Source organism: Ornithorhynchus anatinus, chromosome 19 (genome assembly GCF_004115215.2).
Source record: "Ornithorhynchus anatinus isolate Pmale09 chromosome 19, mOrnAna1.pri.v4, whole genome shotgun sequence".
NCBI classification, from domain to species: Eukaryota; Metazoa; Chordata; class Mammalia; order Monotremata; family Ornithorhynchidae; genus Ornithorhynchus; species Ornithorhynchus anatinus.
The window spans coordinates 5,286,953-5,303,504 of NC_041746.1; the positions used below are offsets into that span (position 1 = coordinate 5,286,953).

The window sequence follows — 16,552 nt, forward strand, 5'->3', positions numbered from 1 at the left end:
AGTGACTGCATTCCCATTCAGTGGTGTTTACTGGGCGCTTCCTGTGTGCAGAGCGCTGTGCTGAGCGCTTGCCCCAGGTGTAAGTGACTGCATTCCCATTCAGTGGTGTTTATTGGGCGCTTCCTGTGTGCAGAGCGCTGTGCTGAGCGCTTGCCCAGATCTGAGTGACTTCATTCCCATTCAATGGTGCTTATTGGGCGCTTCCTGTGTGCAGAGCGCTGTGCTGAGCGCTTGCCCCAGGTCTTTCGGGGTCCAGGCGCCCGCCCCCAGCCCCCGCCGGTGACCGCCGGTGGTTGCAGGACCTGACCGCCTTGTGTCTTCTGCCTCTCCTTCCTTCCCTCCCTTCCCCCCCCCCCCCCGTGCCCCGTCCACAGCGGATCGGTGGTTTATGGAGCTTGGGGCAGGGGCCAGGCCCGCTGCCCCGCCCCCACCCTGCTGCCGAGGCCATGCTCCCCGGGCTCCGCCGCCGCCGCCGCCGCCGAAGACCACCGCCCCCTTCCCCGCCCCCTTCCCCGCCGCCGCCCCGCCGAGGCTGACCCGGGCCCCGACCCCGACCCGGCCCGACGGGGGCCCGACCGTGCAGCCGGAGCGGGAGCGGGAGCGGCACCGGGAGCGGCGGCGGCGGCGGGCGGGGGAAGCGCGTCCGGACCCAGTACTATGGCCGTCTACTGCTATGCGCTCAACAGCCTGGTGATGATGAAGAGTAGCCACAACGGCAAGAGCGACGGCGGCGGGGCTCCGCCGCCTCCCGGGACGCCCGCGCTGCTGCCGGGGACCCTGCCCCGCCCCGGCCCCGGGAGGGAGCCCGCCTCCCCCTGCCCTCCCGCCCCGCCGCCCCCCGAGGAGGCCACGCGGCGGCCGAGGCTCCCGCGGCGGGCTCCGCACCCTGTGCGGGGCGATCAGAAGGTGGGCGTGGCGGAGGCGCCCGTCGAGGCCCCCCGCCCGCCCCGAAGCAGCGGCCGGACCCCCGCCGGGGACGCCGGCCCCACCGACGGCGGGAGGACCGAGTCCCGAGGACCCCGGGACCGGCCGGGAGAGCGGGAGGCGGAGGAGGAGCGGCCCCGAGGAGCCGCCGCGCCCGCCGGGGAGGTCGGGCCGGTCCCGGGGGAGGCGGCCGGCGGCCGGCGGCGCCCCGACGGTTGCGCCCCCGACGGCCCCTCGACGGGCGGGACGGGCCCCGCCACCCCCGGCCCGGCCCGCCCCGCCCCCGCCCCAGGGGCCGGCCGAGCCCCCGAGGAGCCCCGCCGAGGGCCGGCCGCCGAGGGAGCCGGGAGCCCGCGCCCGCGGAGCGCTTTGCTCAGCGCCCGAACCCCCGCCCGGGGGGCCGGAGAGGCGAGCCGTGCCCCGCGGGGCCCCCGCGCCCCTGTCTCCGCCTCTGCCAAGCTCCGCGCCCTCCCGGGCCGGCCGGGGGCCGGGCTCCCCCCGAGCGCCCGGCCCGGCCACCTCCTCCGAGAAGCCTGCCAAGGGGACCCCTGCCCCGACCCCCGCCGCCCACCGGACGGACCGCCCGGGAAGAGGGGAGGGGAAGGAGGAGACTCCCTCGGGAGGAGGGTCCCAGCCGCTGCCCCGCACGGAGGGGGCAGAGAACAGAGAAAGACACCGGGGCCCTCCCAGTAACAACTGTGGGCAGCTCAGGAGTGGGCTGACTTTGCCCAGCTCCATGGAGAAGCCTGGCACGGCTTGGACATCACCTGGCCCGGGGATGCTCTCAGTTGGGGCCGGGTGGCAGCAGCAACAGCAGCAGCAGCAACAGCAGCAGCAGCAACCACAGCAGCAGCAACAGGATGACAATCAGGGCAGAGAGCAGGGGTTTGAGCCCGCACGGTCTCCCGAGTGGAAGAGGAGTCCCTTCCCCAGGGAAGGCTGCTGCCCCGGCAACATCCCAGCCGTCATCATCACCGACACGGGAGCCCAGGAGGATGGGGGACTCGAAGAGGCTCAGGGCAGCCCCCAAGGGAAAGTGCCCCCAAGGAAACTGTCCTCTTCCTCCGCCTCCTCCACGGGCTTCTCCTCCTCCTACGACGATTCCGAAGAGGACATCTCCAGCGATCCAGAGCGTCCCTCAGACCAGAACTCGGCCTTTCTGCACACTTTCGACCAGCAGAAACCCAGAGTGGTAAGTCTGACGAGCAGATTCCCGCGAGGTGCATCCACGCTGACCCCGGGGCGATTCTGAGTCTACATTGGGTGGGCTCCGGTTGTCCAGGCTCTCCATCCTTCCCTCAGGGGTGAGCACGGGACCTGGGTCCCGCGCCTCCACACTCTTAAAGATCTTCCCTCCCACCTCGCCCTAGGATGGGGTTACCTTCTTAGAGGGCAACTGGGATAGTCACAACTTAAGGTGGGGTAGCATCTCTGGAGCTACTGTAAAGTCAACTAAAACTTGATCTAAGAATTGCTGCTAACTTCTGAGGTAAGGCTGGGCGCTGGGTGCATCTTCCCGGGAAGTGAACATTCTGTCGATGTTCTACCCAGAGTGAGCTCGAAACAGTTCTGACCTGTTCGATCCCTTGATTAGGATATGCCAACCTCCCCTGGAGGTACAGGTGACTTCCTTGCAGGACGGGACCTGAAAAACTTGGGAAATGTGCCACCGCCATGTAATGACCCCTTACATTGTGGGGTTTTACAGGGCATCCAATAAACCCCGTCCACCCACCTTATATCAGTAGGATGAGAGGCGATAGTGGAGTTTGGTGTCCGAAGGGACGCGCTTTGGATTAAGTAGGAAGTGTTTTTGTTTTTCTGCATCGGTTTGACGTTAATGTTTGGGTTCTGTCAGAATCCAGGGGTATGGTATTGTGGCAGCGACAGAGGGATGACTGAGTTTTTGTGTGTAGGTAAGAGCATTTTCTCCTCTGGGCAGTACATTTATACATGGGAGTCCGGTCCCTGACCTCTAGTTTTGGTGGTATCCCTGGACGAATTTCATCGCGGGGGTTAGTGACAGTCCAGCATGGTCTCCCTCTAAGAAATATCAAAGCAATTGGAAGAGATGGATGAGTTGGTTAGTCCTTTTCTGAAAGTCTGAATATTCTCCAAGCTGTGGGGAGTGGTAATGGAATTGTCCTTCGATTCCGAAGATGAGGTGCGATGATAAGACTGCATCCATAAGTGAGAGTGGTATTGAGGGGGACTCTCTTGCACAAACTTGGTCAGCGAAAATGCTGTCTCTGCCCCCTTGCCATTGTCCTGGTGAAGAAGAGTTTAGCTTAGGAATTAGGAAGGTTTTGAGTTGGTGAGGATGATCCCACCTCCTCTCCATCTGTTCCCCCCTGGAGGGATGCCACAGTCCTGTTCTGGTTGTGGTAAAAAGCGTTTTATTGTGGCTGGGACAAAGAAGTTGGAAACCTCATTTTTCCTGCTGCAGCAGTCACCGATTTAATCTTTAAAAACAAATGTTTTGAAATGCACTTAGCACTTTTTAGTTAAGGCTCTTGCAGTTTTTCATTTTATCCTACTTCCACCCAGAATTGTTAATGATATGCTGCCTTTTCCTTTCCCCATTTCAAAAATAGTAGACATAATTTTTGTAGACCAGGTAGTTGTTTTCCTGCAACTCTCAGGTTTGTTTGTTGTCTGGAAGCAAATATACATGCAAAATCTAATCCTGATTCAGAGTAACATTTTGTGGCCAAAAAAAAAAAGCCCCAGGCACTCACACCTGCAGTTTGTAACATTAGTTGCCATCCTGAAAGGAAGTTGGGTACACCTGAAAGAGGAAGGAGGAAGAGGGGGAGAAGAGCAGGCAGTAGGTGGTTCAGAGCAGAGGTGAGTTGAATGGCTTCTGAATGTTGGGCAATGAGAGACTTAGTAAACAGGAGCCTCCTCTTGTTTCTCTTCAAAAGTTGTCAAGCTGTGAGCTCTCTCAAGCATATCTAGCTGGCTATAGTAACTCTAATGGTGCCCTTTAAATAAGACAGCAGGTTTCTTTGTTTCTGGCATCTCGACCATACTTTGTTCTAGGGCTTCTAAAGAGCTCCTGACCCAACCCCAGGAGGGAAGGAGGTGATGCTTAACGTTTTTTTCTTTTCTGGGAGGGGAAACTGAAGCACAGGACGGTTAAGTGGCTTGCCTGAAGCCACAGGGTGAGCATTAAGAGCCAAGTCTGTCCAGCACTCATCGCCTTTATTAGCCAATGCAGTGCACTCCTTCTAAACATGTTTTGAGGCATGTTACAATTGTACCTCAGCACAAAAGCACAGGATAGTGGGGAGAGAGAAACTTTCCTGTAAGATACTCGTGCTCTGTGGAATACAAGCTTTAGAAGTGAAGGAAGATACCAGAAAATCTAGGGCTCTGTCTCACTGCTGACCTCTCACCCCATCCTGCTTCTGGCCTGGAGCATCCTCCCTCTTCATATCTGACAGACAATTACTCTTCCCATTTTCAAAGCCTTATTGAAGGCACATCAACCTTCAAGAATCCTTCCCTGACTAGCCCTCATTTCCTCCTTTCCCACTCCTTTCTACATCGCTCTGATTTGCTACCTTTATTCACTTGACCTCAGCCCCACAACACTTACGCATGTATCCATAGTTTATTTATATTAATGTCTGTCTTCCCCTCTAGATTGCGAGCTAGTTGTGGTCAGGTAATGTGTCTACCAACTCTGTTATAGTGTACTCTCCCAATCGTTCAATCGTATTTATTGAGCACTTATTGAGTGTAGAACATTGTCCTAAGCACTTGGGAGAGTACACTGTAACTAAACAGATGTTTATTGAGCAGTAAGCAGTCAAATATGCTGAGAATCAGCGGGACTTGGTAGAAAGAGCGCAGGGCTTGGGAGTCAGAGGACATAGGTTCTAATCCTGGCTCTGCCACTTGTCTGCTGTGTGACCTTGGGCAAGCCACTTAACTTCTCTGTGCCCCACTTACCTCATCTGTAAAATGGGGATTAAGACTGTGGGCCCCAAGTAGCACAACCTGATTACCTTGTGTCTTCCCTAGGGCTCAGAACAGTACTTGGCACATAGTAAATATTATTATTATTAATAAATATTTTTATTAAATAATGAAAAATAAATGATTAATTAATTGGATCCTAGGGGCTTAGCTTGCCTGCTACCCTGGGATTTCCATGTGCCTGCAAAGTACTGTCCTGAGTCAGACCTCAGGTGTCTTTCCATCTAAACCTGGTTCTCCTCAAGGATTAAAGCTACCGTCCCTGTTAAAAATTAAAACTTGCTGTGCATGTGATGTGATCCAATTTTACAATTTTGTAGAAATGTCAGGAATATTAGCCTTAACATTCAAATAAATGCTGCTTTTCCAAGCAGCCCTCTCATCTTTCCTATTCTTTTAAAGGCATTTTGGGTTCATGTGGTTACTCTGGTTAAAAAAAAAAAAGGCTTCTCTAAGCAGGCTGACGCTATATGACTTTACAGGAAGAATGTCTGCTTTGCTAATTTTCTGCCTGTCTAACCCAACCATGACTTTTCACAGTTTCAAGTAATGACTTTGCCCTGTCCCAAGCCTAGTAAAAGGGAGACTTAGATTACTTTTCAGCAGTTAAAAGGAAAGTGATGTGCAAGTCGTTCAGAGAGGTGCTGTGAAAATTACTTACCATTTAGTGAATGCAGATATGTGAAGGCCTTTTTACTGGAAATGGATGATGAGAGACCAGTTACTTCTCTGACCCCTTCCTTTTTGCATCAAGTAGAAACTTATGACCACTGACTTTAAGAGAGAGCTGATCAGCTCTCTCTCTCGACTTATTGTGACCCCTCTTCCACTCTTACCCACTACCTTGGTTTCTCTCAAGCCAACCTACTCATTGGGCTTCGCTCTTTTCTCTCATCACTGATCTCTTGCTCATGTCCTTCCGCCTGCCTGGAACTCCCTCCCACTTCACATCTAGCAGACCATTGCTCCCTCCTTCTTTAAAGTCCTTCTGAAATCAGGAGGCCTTCTCTGATTATCTCTCATCTCTTATCCCCGCCCTCCCAATTACCACTCCAAACACTTCTTGTCACTTAAGCACTAGATTACGGCCCCTCAACACATATGTACATATATTTAAACTTTTTTACATCTCTATCTAATTTATGCATGCTTTTCACACAGTAAGCATTCAATAAATACTATTGAATAAATACCCTGTGAATTGATTCTTCGTTTGCTTCCATGGACCGATGCACCAGTGGTAGGTCTAAATTGCTTCTGGATTTTCTGCTGCCAGGCTGTGTTCAGAAGTATTTGCTTTACATGTGTGACAGAGAACCTATCATAGAGTGCTCTGGAATCTGTTTTTATATGCATGTTTCCTTATTCTGGGACATTCTAAGGCTTAAAAAAAAACAACAACTAGGTGATGTGGTCTACGGGACTTGTAGAGTGGGTCTACGTGCTATGAATTATAGCTAAGAGACACTCAACTTTTTGCTAAGTCTCTCCTTGAGATGTCCTGAATAGCCAGCTTTACTCCTTAAATTGAATCAAAGGGCTGGCAACAGCAACCACAGGTGTGAATTTTAGTGATTGACCGTGTCATGATCTGCATTTAAAGAGCAGCCTACTGTCAAGTTGTTCAGAGCACCTTTCTGATATTATACCATCTTTGTGCTCTCTATTATTTAAAAACCTGTTCCACTTTCCATTCAGAGACTGTGCTTTCTAATCTGATTGTAGTTACTTCAGCACTTGACACACTGTTAAGAGCTTAACAAATACTAGAGATTGTATTTGATACCTATAGAACAGGAGGAAGCTGAAGCACTGAGAAGTGAAATGACTTACCCAACATCCCACAGCAGGCAGATGGCAGAGCTGGGATTAGACCCCCGGTCATTTGACTCACAGTCCTGTGGTCTTTCCACTGGATTTTTAAATAATAATAATAATAATGTTGGTATTTGTTAAGCGCTTACTACGTGCCGAGCACTGTTCTAAGCGCTGGGGTAGACACAGGGGAATCAGGTTGTCCCACGTGGGGCTCACAGTCTTAATCCCCATTTTACAGATGAGGTAACTGAGGCACCGAGAAGTTAAGTGACTTGCCCAAAATTATAATAATAATGATTGTTATCATGGTTCCTTGGAGCCATGAATTGCTATAGTTCTCTGTACTTAGGCTCCAAGCCCCAGGCCAGGGTTATTTTCCTAGAAAGTTTTTGGCTTTAAACCTCTGCACATCCCTCCCATCCCCCTTACGTTCAGGTAGGAGGAATTGGGACACCAAGAAAGAAAGGGGTTTTGGGGTACAAGGGACCATGCATGGCAGGAGTCCTTGCTCCAGGGTCTGTGGTGAGATTGTCGGGCCCTGTAGGCTGAAGCCACTGCTTAATAGACACTTTTTCCTGTTGGTTAGCTCCACTGGCTCCACTCATGAGAATTGAGAAAATGAATAAATGAAGCTGCTTCTGTCAGACGCCTCTATGTACTTTATGGTACAGACCTGGAGGAACTTTTGAAATAAAGTCAAAGCTAGCTATGTCTCTGGAAAACCTAAAAAAAAATGGGCCTAAAAAACTTTTTTCAAAGGTGATTATCAGCGTGTGGGATGGGAATTCTTTCTTCAGGCTTTGGGCTCCACCTCTCCTTTGGGGGATAGGCTTCTGTATATTTTACACCAAAAGGCTATGTTTCCAAGTTCAAGGGCAAGACCTCATGGGCAGCATGACAATGTCTGCAGAAGGAATTTCAGATATGTCAGTTTGGGATGAGTGAGTTGGCCATGAGCAGAATAATATACCAGCACAGTTTTCTAATAATAATTGTGGTAATTATTAAGTGCTTATTATGTGCCAAGCCCTGGGGTACAGGTAAAAGATAATCAGGTCGGACAGAGTCCCTGCCCCATAGGGAGCTCTCAGTCTAAATGGGAGGGAAAACAGGTATTGAATCCTCACTTTACTGAAACTTAGGCACAAAGCGGTTAGGGAATGTGCTCAAGATCACACAGCAGCGCTGAGATTTAGAACTGAGGTTCTGATTCCCAGCCCTTTGCTCTTTTCACATAGAGAAGCAGCGTGACATAACTTCTCCCTAAAGTCACCCTGTGAATAGAACTTGATTCAGTTTAGCCAGCATGCAGATAGCCTCCTGGAAATGTCAGGCACTTTGGGAGGGACACTAAGTGCTTTAAAGGAAATTACAATATTTCAAAAGCCTGAAAGAGCTAACACACTTGCCAAAATTCAGTGCCTAATCTATACCCAAAGGCTGATTTGGGGAGAACTGGCTCATTGTTTGGTCTTGTTGGTGATGAGAATCTGGAAAGAGATTGATGGTGTCCTTCTCGATTGTCTTGTATCTACCCCAGTGTTCAGTACAATGCTTGGCACCTAGTAAGTGCTTAACAAATTTCACATATTATCAACATTATTAACAGTAGTAACTTTTAAAAGCATCTTTGGTTATTTAAGAATTTCCTTTGAAATATTTGACTTTATACTTCATTCCCTTAAGCTTTACTTGGGTAATGTATATTTAAAAAAGAAAAAGGTATTTGTAAAAGGGCTTATTATGTGCCAGCCACTGTTCTAAGCCCTGGGTTAGACACAAGCTAATCAGGTTGGACACAGCTCATGTCCCACATGGGGCTCATAGTAGAAATCCCCATTTTACAAATGAGGTAACTGAGGCCCAGAGAAGTGAAGTGACTTGCCCAAAGTCACACAGACAAGTTGCGGAACCAGGATTAGAATCCAGGTTCTTCTGACTTCCAGTCCTGTGCTCTGTCAACTAGGTTATGCCGCTTCTCTTTATTCTTTTTATTCTTTATTCTTCTGGTTTATTTCCCCGATGTCATTTTAAGGGAACCTAACAAAAACAAAACCCCCACATCAATGGTCGATTAATGGACTTTGTTTTATGGAATTTATTATTTCTATTTTGATCTCCAACCAAATGTTATATAGTGCAAATACCTGGAAAAAGAGAGAGAATTACAAATGAGGGTGCAGAATAAGCGTTTGGAATGAACATACTTGATTCTCAAATACCGTGAAGCATCCTAAAAAAAAATAAACTAGAAGGACCCAATTGTGAAATTTTTCAACCAAAGAGGAACTTAGCTCTTGAATCACAGTGGTATTTATTGAGTGCTTACTGTGTGCAGAGTACTGTACTTAAAGTCTTGGGAGAGTTCAATTTGACAGAGTTGGAAGACACTTCCTGACTACAAGGACCTTACAGACTGGATGGGATTTGTAGTTTTGTTAATCTAGTATTTTCTTTTTGTGGTGAAATTTAAAGCTGGAAGGCAAAAAGAAAAGGACATACAGCATTTCTAACAGGTGGCAGAATAATTTTCATTGACCCCGTGGAAAAAGATTAGGATTTGTTACTCCTAGAAGATTGCCATTTAAATACTGTAGTCCTTAAGGAAACTCCTGGAAAAGCTCACGGTTGGCCAAAAGCCAAATAAAAAGTGCTGCACATTGCCAGCAATTTACCGAGCTTATTTTCATCTTAACAAATGGGCAGAAAAGTGAGCTTCTGCTATTGGCTTTTTAGCTTGGCAGCAGTATCTTTCCCTTTTCTCTCCTCCTTCCCTCCTCCCCCAAAGCGTTTCACGGGGATGAATAAACTTATTGTGCTGTTTTCCAAGAAGAAGCTGTAATACATTTTATATTACAAGCCCTTGATATTTTTATTCACTGTGGGGAGTGCTCAACTTGCACGAGGACCAAAGGGATTTGGCTTCCTGGTGGGGTGGTCATCCAGAAAGCTAAATCGGCAATCTCTCTTGGTATTTCGCAGGTCGTTAGGCCCCGTTCAATCAGGGGAGAGGTTATTGTACTTGCCGGCAGCTCCCGGCAAGTGTTTTTCCAATTTTGCTAACATTCTTTCCAGGCTCAGCTCAATTTGTTTTTATCTTCTCTATGGCAATTGATGACTGGGCCTTAAGATGCATAATTCTTCAGGATCTCCTGTTATGCCTTTCTTCCTCAGTTGCCTATGAATTGGTGCTTGTCCAATCCTTCTCTTAGAAAGATACAGATTCCAAGAATTAGATAGAGGTTTACATCTCTTAACCAATGCCACGACGGAGGTTAGGCTCATCTTCTTTGTCTAGTGAGTTTATTAGGAAGAATCTAAAGGGCTTGTAAATGACGAGGCAAGGGGCTTATTCTGGTAGTGATTTGAAGTGGAAAAATCCAGCGGATTCAAATGAGGTTTAAGAAATTGTAACTGGGGAGCCATAGAAAAGACTGTTAAACTGGGCCAGTGGTGAAATAAGTAGTTACTGAATATTTTCAGTTGTTACTGGAACTAGGGAGGTTAGCAAAAAGACACTTTCAAGAGGGGGAGGATTGAAGCAGAGTGGCCTAGTGGAAAGAGCATGGGACTGGGAGTCAGAGGACCCAGGGTCTAATCTGAGCTCTGCCACCAGCCTGGTGTGTAACCGTGGATGTCATTTAACTTCTTTGTGCCTCAGGTTCATCCTCTGCAAAATGAGGATTCTATTCTCTCTCCTACTTAGGCTGTGAGCCCCGGGTGGGACCCACATGTTGGACCCATGTCCAACCCACTTGTGTGTATCTATCCCAGGGCTTAACAAATGTTACAAATAGTATTATTATTCCCTCCTGCCCCAAAACACACACACACATCTATTTATTTTTTTTGAGGTTTATTGACCCCAGTCTAAGGATCCAGTCAAATGATTGCTGTGGAGAGGTTGTGGGAGAGCTGGCAAGAGAGGGCCTGCCCTGAAGGACTGTGGAAAGGTAGAGGGTCAAGGAAAGAGTTGGACGGGAAGAACCCTCCCACCATCCCTTCTGTCTCTCTTGCGGACAAATCATAGGATTGAAGTTGATTGGTTAGAAATGCCTGCCCTTGTCTCAAGAATTCTGGCATGTTGAAAAGGTAGAGAGTCAAGGAAAGAGTTGGACTGGAAGAACCCTCCCACCATCCCTTCTGTCTCTCTTGTGGACAAATCATAGGATTGAAGTTGATTGGTTAGAAATGCCTCCCCTTGTCTCAAGAATTCTGGCATGTTGAATTTTTTCTTTGCTACTTTACTTGGTGGCATTTATTCAGCATTTTTTCTCTGCAGAGCACTGAACTAAGTACTTGGGTGAGTACAATAGAGATGGTAAATATGGTGCAAAACTTCAAGGATCTAAGAAGGTAATGCAGATGGTGTACATATCCAGCCACTGCTGCTACAGCAAAAAGCATGAAGTCATGATTGGAGGATTCTACAGAGTAATACTAATAAATGAGATGTTCCAAATGAAAGATCCTCAGGAACTTAGCCTAGCTAGATTGTATGTTCCGTGAAGAGATCATATCTGCTAATTCTGCTGTATTCTCCCAAGTGCTTAGTACAGAATTCTGTTTGCAATAGACTCTCAATAGAGAAATAGTGTGGCCTAGTGGAAAGAGAATGAGCATGGGAGGCAGAGAACCTACTTCTCTACTACTTAATAATAATAATAATAATAATGTTGGTATTTGTTAAGCGCTTACTAGGTGCCGAGCACTGTTCTAAGCGCTGGGGTAGACACAGGGGAATCAGGTTGTCCCACGTGGGACTCACAGTCTTAATCCCCATTTTACAGATGAGGTAACTGAGGCACCGAGAAATTAAATGACTTGCCCAAAGTCACACAGCTTACACAGTCACACAGTGGTAGAGCCGGGGTTCGAACCCCCATGACCTCCGACTCCAAAGCCCGTGCTCTTTCCAGTGAGCCACGCTGCTTCCCATGGCTTCCACTTGGCTGTTGTGTGACCTTGGGCAAGTCACTTCTAGGCCTCAGTTTCCTCAACTGAAAAATGGGAATCCAATATCTGTTCTCCCTCGTACTTAGACCATGAGCCCCATGTGGGTCAGAGTCTGTATTTGAACTGATTAACTTGTATCTACCCTAGGGTTTAGATCCGAGCTTGCCATAGTAAGCCCTTAAAAATATAAAAACAACAACAAACTTCCTCTCTGACTAGACTTTTTTTTTTTACCATTTGCTCACCAATAGGTTTGAGTTTCACATCTTTCATTTCCTCTGCCATTCTCCTGTTCTTTCCTGCCTCCCCTGGCCCTCAACCAGACCCCAGGTGCTAATGTACAGAGCAGTGGCTGAACAGGTGCTGATGTACAGAGCAGTTGAAGGGAGGAGAAGCAAAGCATTTGGGAAATCCACAGTCTCGATAACTCCAAAGTAATGGAAAATCGGGAGTTGATTTTACTCTCAGAAGCCTTTTCTCGTATCCCCTTCTTCCAAAATGGAGTCATTTTTTCCTTGTGACAATGGAGGAGCTGGTAGTGAACATGACTATAGAATTTGGGGGAAGAGTGTTCAGCCTTTTGACAAAAGGGAGAGAGAAAGAGAATGAGAACAGAAATTTGCATTTTCAGGAGAGGTGCTGGGCAGGCGCAGGCAAGCTTTCTCCTCCTCCCGCTCCCTTTCCCGGGCCAGAACTCAGTGCGATCCTGATGAGCCATCTGTGTTATCCAGATGCCTCGCTCCTCGGGTCTCTCTGCCATAGTGTTGCTGGTTAGAACGTCACTGGATCAGGGATGGAGTGTGATTGGTCTAGGCTGAGGGCCAAGCCCCAAAATGGAGACTTGGTGCCCCACCATAGCTGGTGATGATGGTGGGGATGGTCGCATACCTTCTTAAGTAAAGTCAGTTGATCAGTGGTATTTATTGAATGTTTATTGTGTGCAGAGCACTGTTCCAAGCGTTTGGGAGAGTATAGTACACTGGAGTTGGCCAACTCGATCTGTGCCCTCAAGGAGCTTATGGTCTAGTGAGGGAAAGCATTCTAATGGGGAAACAAAGGAAACCAAAACAAGCCTGTAGGGCTATGGTGGTTTTTTTACCCAGATTTTAATTAACAGCAGATTGGGACCCAGTCTGTCACTCTGGTTCTTTGCCCTTTTGTCTGCAAAGAGTAATTGAATGTCTGTTCTGCTCAGGGAAACTGTAGCCCTCTCTTCCTTGGACCAAACTGGCTGGAGGCTTGGCCAGGGGGTGGGAGGCAGTGGAGCCTTGACAGTCTTCACCCAGGGTGTGTGGGGGACTCATTCTGGCAAGGCTTGGTGTTCCAGGGGCACCCAGCTCTGATCCACCTCCCAAAATGATAACAGTACTTGTTAGGCCTCAAAGGGTGCCAAGTGCTGGGGTAGATGTACCAAATAATCAGATTGAAAACAGTCCCTGTCCCACAGTAGTCTGACGGTGTGAGTGGTGGGGAGGGAAAAAGTATCTTAGCCCCCTCTTATGGGTGAGGAAAATGAAACGCAGAAAAGTTAAAAGATCTGCCCAAGGTCAAATAGAGCTGTGGCAAATATGGGATTTGATCCCAGGTGTCCTGATTCCCAGCCCCGTACTTTTTCCAATAGGCCACAATGACTCCCCATGGGTAGGAAAGAGCCTGCCTGAAAACAAGCAGGAATTACCAATTGGTTTCTCCTTCTTTTAGTCCTCCTTTGTCTTTCTCTTTCACCTTTGTATAGAAACATGACCTGTCCTGTTTTATTGAAGGGACCTTACTTTTGACTTCCTTCCTTGGCTTTTTGCATGCTTACTTGGAACAAGGACCTGCTGGGACTCTTGAAAGTACCACTAAGCCTTTGAATACTGCTGCCCTAGAGAAATCTCACATTTGCTGATTGGGGCAGCATCAACCTCAAGTCATCTGCCTTGTCCAGAGGCCAAGGTGAGATGGGAACTGAAGACAGGCCTTTTACACAAAGAAATGGAATTTTCTTCACAGCTGCTTCTTAAATGGGACCATTGAGTGGCAGGAGGGTAGAGAATCCTTTGTGAGAGTTGAGGAAATTGACTCTTAAACTCAAAACTTGAAAACTCAAAAGTATCTTGGGCCATTCCATGTGGTTTTACTCGTAGCTCTTCTTTACCTTCCTGGAGATTGGTAATCTTAGAGACTATACCAACTCTACTCGCCTCTTCTGGGGATTTTACTGTGTAGAGCTTCCAGATTTTGGGACTAATAAGCAGTGTGTTAGCGGGGAAATGTGGTAAGATTTTAAAATAAAATCTGTTCTGCTAAAGGAAGCAAACCAACAGAATTGTCTGGTGGAAAGAGCATGGGTCTGCGAGAGTCAGAAGACCTGGGTCCTAGCCCCGATTCTCCCTTGGCCTGCAGTGTGACCTTGAGCAAATCACTTAGCCTTTCTGGTCAATCAAATACTCATATATATTGAACACTTACTGTGTGCAGAGCACTGTACTAAGCACTTGGGAGAATACAATATAACAGAGTTGGGAGATACATTCTCTGCCTACTGGTCTTCAGTTTTCTCATCTGTTCAATGGGGATAATAAAACCTGCCTCTCCCTATTTCATAGGGATGTTGTAAGGATACAGTGAGATAGGTGATGTGAAAGCCATGTGGATAAAAAAAGTTGTTACATTATAAGATATTCTAAAGAAGCACTTCTTTAGTATAAAATTATTGTCTCCTGAATTTCATTTAAAAGCAACTTCGAATTCAAGGTTGGTTTGTGTGACCTTGTCCTTATTCTCTTTGCTTCCTGCATGGGAGTCCTGAAGGGAAGGCAATTGGCAGGGCCAATAGCTGCCAGGGGCATTGAACAAACATTTCACCTCTGTCTGGAGGTTCAGGTGTCTGAGGAGGTGCCAGGCACCAGGGACACAGCTTTTGGGCCCCTCGGCCATTGACGTAGTGAGGACGGAGTAGTGTGGGACTACCCTACTAACCAGGGACTAACCAGGCTGCCCTAGTTTTCACTTCTTTGAGCTACAAACTTGACTTATTTTTTTCCAGTGAAAAACACCGTGGTTGGTTGGTGTGGGAACAGCAGCACCCAAATATTGCTTGTGAAAACTTTAAAGAATCTGACTGGCATTTACCTGGGTTCTAATTATGGCTTTATCACTTACTGGTTGTGTGACCTTGGGCAAGTCATTTCTATGGGGATGAAGCACTCATTCTCTTTTTGTCCCCCCTACACTATGAGCCCTATGTTGTACCGGCACTGTGTCTAATCTCATTATCCTCTATCAGTCAATCAATCAATCACATTTATTAATGCTTACTGTATGCAGACCACTGCACTAAGCGCTTGGGAGAGTACAATATAATAGTCACATTCCCTATCCACAACAAGCTTACAGTCTAGTCAAAATTTTCATAGGTTTATAGCATTGCAGATTCACTCTGATAAATCTTTCAAAACTGTGTTAAAACCAAAACTGATTTTGCTTAGACTATTCACCAGAGAAGGACAGGTAAACCTTGAAACCTAATTTCTTTGATGAGAGCTCAACCTCTGAGGCTCACTTTGAAGTCTGCTCTTCTAAATTGTCATTTTTATTCCCAATTTGTATTCTTACAAAGATAATAGTAAGCACTTAATACATCTCGTAATTATTATTTCCCTTGCAAATATGCCAGAGAATGTGGATTCATCTACATGGAGATGCGGTGAACATCTTTTTGAAAAGATTAAAAAAAATCATTTTAAATAGTTTTAAAAAAACACACCGTAGTAACCACAGCCTCTAGCCTTTTTTTTCAGTATGGTATTTGTTAAGCACTTATTATGTGCCAGTCACTGTACTAAGCACTGCTTTAGGTATATGACACAGTCCATATCTCATATGGGGCTCACAGTCTAAATCTTCCTCATTTACAGGCGAAGAAATTGAGGCACAGAGAGGTTAAGTGACTAGCCCAAGTCACACAAGATGTGGCAAAGCTGGGAGCTTTCTGCAAATAATTTATTTCATGGTACTAGGGCAGAAACAGCCTTTGTCTTAATCCTCTTGCAGTCCTTGCACTGAAGAGTGGGAGCTGGAAAGTAGTAGGAGAAGAGAGCAGAATGGTAAAGAGGACGGAGCTGTCAGGCTTAAATAAAAGTGGTTTTGGGGTTTTGTTTGAGGTGGGAGGCGATGGATAGCCATGGGATGGTTTTGAGCTGATGTGTAGTGAATGTATACATTAAGGTCCCAGGCCTAAAGTTCCCCCGTTACCCAGCTGGTTGCTGCAACAGGCTGATCATGGTCTCCCTCCAGGGTTGTGTGGGCCCAGCTGGTGCTCTAGATTTAGGCAGAACCAGAAAGAATCATTTGTATTTAAATTAGCAAGTTCACACAAACCGGGACAGGTCCTTCACTTGAATCCCCAAACTAAGAAGCGCACTCTCTGCTCCTGGAGCCAAGGGGGAGAAGGATGCCATTGACTGGGTTGGTTTTGAAGAGGGCAAGTCAGGAGTGTTTGTGGAGCCTACAAGTCCTTCTCCAAAGAGAAGGTTACCTTTCCACCAATGAAAATAATAGTCACAAAACCCCAAAACAAAACCCCAGATTCTTTCAGTGACTTTCATAACAGATCCAGGGAAAGCAAAGCAGACAGAGCAGTGGACATAGCAATAGTCTGGGAGCTGTGAGGAAGGGTTGTTTCAATGGCTGTTGGGCCCGGGTTGGGGGGGGTCACTGATGACCCTCACTAATAATAATACAATAATAATAATTACAGTATTAAGCACTTACTATGTGCCAAGAAATGTATTAAGTGCTGTGGTAGAGACAAGATAATTAGATCGTGCACAGTTCCTACCCCTGTAAGATTTGCAGTCTGAGGGAGACAAGGTATTGAATCTTC

The 16,552-nt window shown here is 47.3% G+C and overlaps 1 protein-coding gene across 1 annotated transcript in view; it reads left to right on the forward strand.

Annotated features, from left to right (window-relative positions):
* Positions 1–657: 657 nt before the first annotated feature.
* Positions 658–16,552, forward strand: part of ITPKB (inositol-trisphosphate 3-kinase B) — a 77,504-nt gene continuing 61,609 nt past the window's right edge. Inside the window, exons 1-2 of the mRNA XM_029047643.1 lie at positions 658–790; positions 954–2,116. Of these exons, the coding sequence (XP_028903476.1) occupies positions 658–790; positions 954–2,116 (1,296 nt within the window). The remainder of the gene's footprint in view (positions 791–953; positions 2,117–16,552) is intronic.